The 5,658-nt window shown below is 52.0% G+C and overlaps 1 protein-coding gene across 2 annotated transcripts; it reads left to right on the plus strand.

Moving 5' to 3' along the window:
* Positions 1–879: 879 nt before the first annotated feature.
* GSTK1 (glutathione S-transferase kappa 1) lies at positions 880–5,658 on the plus strand. 2 transcript variants are annotated; one of them, XM_061165967.1, is made up of 8 exons: positions 880–1,021; positions 1,521–1,602; positions 1,800–1,928; positions 2,254–2,354; positions 2,545–2,580; positions 4,538–4,654; positions 4,993–5,086; positions 5,373–5,658. In XM_061165967.1, exons 1-8 carry the CDS (start codon positions 950–952, stop codon positions 5,420–5,422), a joined length of 681 nt encoding a protein of 226 aa, XP_061021950.1. In that variant the 5' UTR covers positions 880–949; the 3' UTR covers positions 5,423–5,658. The 2 variants fall into 2 exon arrangements, with proteins under 2 accessions (XP_061021950.1, XP_061021952.1); XM_061165969.1 differs by lacking the exon at positions 1,800–1,928.

Consider the following 5,658-nt stretch of genomic DNA (forward strand, 5'->3'; position numbering starts at 1 on the left):
GCCACTTCTAATGGGCCTGGACCAAAAGCTGGGGTTTGGAACCAAGAGCCGGGTACAGGGCATGGCCCCTGCACACACCACCACCTAAGCTACCCCTCCGCCCTGACCCCTGGATACATACCTACTTCACCCCATATTAAGAGAAAGCATCCTGTGTGTGTTGGGGGGGGGGGGGGGCACACTAGGGGAGTGAGCAACAGAACCTATGGTTTGTTCTGGAACACCCCCTCACCGCACCCCGCCAGCAGGAGACCCAATAACGCCTTCCCTGTATTTTTTATCAGGCCTCTGACTCATTTCTATTGCATAAGAAGGACCAGTGGTCAAGAACCCGCCTGCCACTGCAGGAGACCAAAGAGTCGGCTCCATCCCTGAGCAGGGAAGATCCCCTGGAGTAGGAAATGGCAACCCACTTCAGTATTCTTGCCTGGGAAATCCCTCGGACAGAGAAGGCTGGTTGGCTACAGTCCATGGGGTCACAAAGAATCCGACACGACCCCACGCAGCAGTTCGAAGGAGGCCAAGAACTCCGGTCAGTAACAAGCCTTCTCTGGTTCGGAGAGGTCAACAGGATTGCCAGAGGTGCACTGCTAACTGTAGAGGCCAGATCTCAAACCTCGCCCCTTTGCCCCACACTCCTCCCAGGGTAGGGTAGTGACGCCCCCCATCCCCCCGAGCAGAGCGGGTGAGCACACCTGCGAATTCCCCAGGAGACCCCCTCACCCGCGGCCCCCGCGGGTGACCTCGGAGAAGCCCCGCACACACCAACCGGCCACTGGACTCTGTCCCTGGGGCGGGTTCCCCCGGGAGGAGGCGCGGCCGGGGCGGGTAGGGGGCGGTCCTCCGGGGAGGCGGGGAGCGGGGGCGGGGCCGCCGCGCTCCGAAGGAAGCACGCTTGCGCCGCGGGCTTCCGGGGGCCGAACCTGCTTCGCGATCCCGCGTCTGCAGCATGGGGCCCGGGCCGCGAACGCTCGAGCTGTTCTACGATGTCCTGTCCCCCTACTCCTGGCTGGCCTTCGAGGTGACGCCGGGGGAGCAGCTTCGCCCGGGGCTTGGGGAGACGGAGGCAGACGGAGGGATCAGCAAAGAGCGCGGGGACCTCGGTCTCGTGAATTTCCTGGCAGTCCCCTACGCGGTTTAGAGCAAGAGGGTAGAGAGCCAGGACTGAAGGTCACGTTGTTGATAAACGGGATATGATCGCTGGCTCCAGGTCGAACCTTTATGTCTTAAGGCCGGGGTTTCCCACATTGACTTGGAAGATAATCAACTCCAAAGAATCCAGAATATAAGCCCTCCGATGTCAGTTTGGGGGAGTGGGGTGCAGAACAGATAAAAACTGTCCACAGGAGCAGAGATCCTGGAATCGATAACTAGGAAATTGGGAAAGTTTTGCCCTTTCAAGCCAAATTTAGGGTGTCCTTCTAACCCCTTCTCCGCACCCATAGACTGGCTGGTCAGTGCCATGAAACACCCTTCTCTCCCTCAGCCGTCTTCACTCTCCCTCCCCGCTCCTCCTGCAGGTGCTGTGCAGATATAAGAATATCTGGAACGTCAGCCTGCAGCTGCAGCCCACGTTAATTGCAGGAATCATGAGAGACAGCGGTACGAAGGCAGTGGCGTTTTTGGCGGGGATTTGAGGGAAGACTAATTTCAAACAACCAGGGGAGCAGCCCCTCCACTGGGTCCCCTTATTGGCGGCAGCAGCCAATATGCCCACTGCCTGAAACCCAGGTAGGTGCATCCCCCGCCTGGGATCCTCAAGTGATCTCTCATCAGAAAGTCCAACTTTCCACTTGCAGGAAACCAGCCGCCAGCTATGCTTCCCCGCAAAGCCCTGTACTTGAGAAGTGACATTAGGCTCTTGAGCCAGCATCTCCAGGTTCCCCTCCACTTCCCCAAGGATTTCTTCTCTGTGATCCTTAAGAAAGGTGAAGAGAGTGGGATATGGATGGAGGATAAGGTTTCAGCGGTGGATTTGGAGATTGCAGGGCCAGAAAGGAGGGGTTCCTGTGATTCCATTAAGTGAAGGAAGTTTTGGGAAAGCTCAGCATCACAGCTGGTAACACAGAAAGTTGTGGAGCTAGAAGCAGAGGGAAAGCAGGATGGATTAGTGATCAGAAACGCGAATGGGAGGCTGAGGGCAATGGAGCACTGGAGGGGGGGGCGGCTGGGGGGAGATGAGAAGGAGGAAAAACCTGGTCTTCATGGGAGACAAGCTAGAGGAGCCCCCCTCTGAGTGCCTCTGCCCCACAGGAAGTTTGACAGCCATGCGCTTCCTCACTGCGGTGAAGATGGAGCACCCGGAGATGCTGGAGAAAGTGTCCAGAGAACTGTGGATGCGTGTCTGGTCACGGGTGAGGGCTGGGTCCCGGGCACCCACTTTCGGGAGACCCTGGATGACTTGTGACCCTCCCCTAGGCCTCGAGTCCAAGTCCAGACCTCCTCCTTGTTCACTGACCTGGTTCACTGGCCTCCATCTCACCCCTCACTGTGCCACCTCCCCCCCCCCCCCACCCCTCGTATTGACTGTCCTCCTCTTTTCAGGACGAAGACATCACGGAGCCCCCGAGCATCCTGGCCGTGAGTGTTCCCACTCCTCTCCTGGGGAATCTGAGGACAGCTGACCTCTGGGAGTAGAGAGGACATCATTTATTATTGGGTGGAAGTGGTCATAATTACTGGGGGAGAAAGGATGTTTGAGGCCAAATTACTAAATGGTTGGAACTAAGAAGACTCTTGAAAGAATGTATCATGGGTTAAAAAGGAAACATGATTTTGATGAAAGAAGTCAGTGGGAGAGAGGTGGTACATGGGGGGGCCTGCAGATGGGGAGACTTGAAGGACTGGCAAGTCTTGGCCCTAAAAACTGCAACACAAACCTCACCGTCACATCCAAGAGATAAAAAGCAGACTTTGAAAAGACAGAGAGAGATAACTGACTCAAGCCAGAAGTATTTAGGAAGTCCGAGTGAGAAAAGTGGAAATAGCTCCAAATGTCAAAATGTGTGCCAGCCATATTTAGATATAGAAAAGTTTTTCTTCAGGATTAAATCAGGAAATTCAACACCACATTTTTTCCCTTTAAGCCACAAGGGTTTCCCTTGTGACTCAGCTGGTAAAGAAATCGCCTGCGATGTGGGAGACCTGGGTTCGATCCCTGGGTTGGGAAGATCCCCTGGAGAAGGGAAAGGCTACCCACTCCAGTATTCTGGCCTAGAGAATTCCATGGACTGTATAGTCCATGGGGTCGCAAAGTGTCAGACATGACTGAGTGACTTTCACTTTAAGTTTACAAAAGATAACTAGGCATATTCAAATGTAATATATAAAATGACAAGTCACAAAAAACATTAAATGTGTAAAGCTTGCCTAGTATATCCTCCTGTGTTTTTATTCCTGCAAAGTCTATGCATTGGCTTGCTTTTTTCACTTAATACTAAATAATCATTTCCCTTGTCATTTAAAACTGTTGGAGAGAATAATTGTTAGGTTCCACATAGCATTCCACTCAGTGGGTGTACTTCTGTTCACGTAACCAGTTCCCTGTTGTTGAGCACTTAGCCAGAATACGCTTCTCTGATGTAACCGGGTCAAAGACAAGAAGTCAGGCCTGACTTTGTATTTCCCACTCCAGGTCAAGGGGGTCAGGCTGCAATACCTGTCAACCCCAGTTGTGTATTAAAATCACTTGCAACACCTGGACACCACCACCCAGAAATTCCCATGTGATTTGTTCTCAAGGATGACATCCAAACTGAGATTTTCAAAAGCTCCCCCAGCATATTCTAATTAATGCAGCCAGTTGAGAATCACTGATCCCAAAAAACCCCAAACTGAAACCTTTAACATTCTCTTGAAGACAGACACTGGTGGCTGCAGCCATGTGCCCTGTCCAGACTCCTCAGGAAATTCTATGAGAATTAGAGTCCAGCCCTTAGATTCGGGAATTCTGAGAAGTAGGAAGGCACGAGCCCCCAGCTTAATCCAAGTCAGGGGACTTGGATTCCAGCATTAGCTCTGCTACTAACAAGCTCTTCAACACTGACCAAAACATGTACCATTTCTAGACTGGAAGCTCCTTATCTGTTTTGTTTTGGCTGTTTAAATATTTATTTGGCTACACCAGGTCTTAGTTGTGACTTGTGAACTCTTAATTGCATCATATGGGTTCTGGTTCCCTGACCAGAGATTGAACCCAGGCCCCCTGCATTGGGAGCACAGAGTCTCAACCACTGGACCACCAGGGAAGTCTTTCCTAAACTGTTAATGAAGTGGTTGGGAAGCTGACCTCTCAAGATGCCCTCTCATGTTAAATTTCTACAATTATGCCCCTTGCCACCCACTCTTTCTACCAATCTCATGATTTTGAAGGCAAAAAACATAGCCCCTGTTGGCAAAGATTAGACCTTCACTCGTGGGTAGGTAAAAGTGCTGCCAGGATAATGTGGGGACAGAAAATAAAATGACCAGAGTTTCTCCTGAGATTCCCACCTGCACTAAAGCAGACACACTTGTCTTCTCTACCACATCCCTTCAGGCTGCAGAGAAGGCTGGCATGTCCATGGGACAAGCCCAGGAACTTCTAGAAAGGGTCTCAACACCACAAGTGAAGAACAAGCTCAAGGAGACCACTGACACAGCCTGCAAATATGGGGTGAGCAATTCTGTCCCCACCCCTGTGCCGAGACAGAGAATCTTGACTGCGTCCCTAAGCTCCTGAGCAAAAGTTACTCCCCAACTGTGAGTCCTCCTAGATCTCCAAGATAACCCTCATCGTCTTCCTTCCTTTCCCTGGGCCCAAGGAAAGGAGGGAGAGAGCTAGATGGTGAGAGAGGAGACAGAAATCTCTCCTTAGAACCCTGGAACCTCTCATCAGATACCTCTGGCTACTTTGTGTCTGTGACCTCTGACCAGGATTGACTTGCAGCCTTCAATGGCAGCCCTGTAACCACCTGCTCCATCACCCTCCTTCCTGCCCTGTAACTTCTCCAGGCTTTTGGGCTACCCATCACTGTGACCCACCTGGATGATGAAACCCACATGCTCTTTGGCTCCGACCGGATGGAGTTGCTGGCATACCTGCTGGGTAAGTTACAGGTTCATGCTGACCTGCCCTTGACCCCATCCCTGCATTATATCAGTTGCCCAGAAGGATGGATTCAAGAACTAAAAAAAAGAAAAAAATGTTCTAGTCACTTCTAATAATGGAACCTCATACAGAGGTAGGTGTGCTTGAGGTGGAGTGGGGAGGGGCCACCTTCTTCTGCAGGAAGGAAGGAAGCCTTCTGTACCCAGCACCCAGGAGCTCTTTCTGGAGAGAACCCCTGGGAGCTTTTGAGGCCAGACTCTGACTGGCGATCTCTTCCATCCAGGAGAAAAGTGGATGGGCCCTGTGCCTCCAGCTGTAAACGCCAGACTTTAAGGAAGCCCAGAGGAAGCAAGACGACTGGTATAAAAAAGCGGATCATCTGCTTACCCCTCCTCCACCATGGGGCCTGGGACTCTGGTTTCCTATCTGATAGAGGTTCTTGTCTGGCCCTGGGGTGTGCTGGGGGGCGGGAAGGTCAATACACCATCTGCCGTTAGTCTCACAAGTGCCTCTGAGAGCCTCTGACTCTGCGCTCCACAGAATAAACCTAATGCCATTAGGCATCATTA

Source organism: Dama dama, chromosome 18, assembly GCF_033118175.1.
Source record: "Dama dama isolate Ldn47 chromosome 18, ASM3311817v1, whole genome shotgun sequence".
Classification (NCBI taxonomy): Eukaryota; Metazoa; Chordata; class Mammalia; order Artiodactyla; family Cervidae; genus Dama; species Dama dama.

Coding starts and splice junctions, on each gene's coding strand:
- GSTK1 (XM_061165967.1), top strand. CDS start 950: ATGGGGCCCGGGCCGCGAACGCTCGAGCTGTTCTACGATGTCCTGTCC. Junction 1,929..2,253: donor CTCTGTGATCCTTAAGAAAG/GTGAAGAGAGTG, acceptor TCTGCCCCACAG/GAAGTTTGACAGCCATGCGC. Junction 5,087..5,372: donor GTTGCTGGCATACCTGCTGG/GTAAGTTACAGG, acceptor TCTTCCATCCAG/GAGAAAAGTGGATGGGCCCT.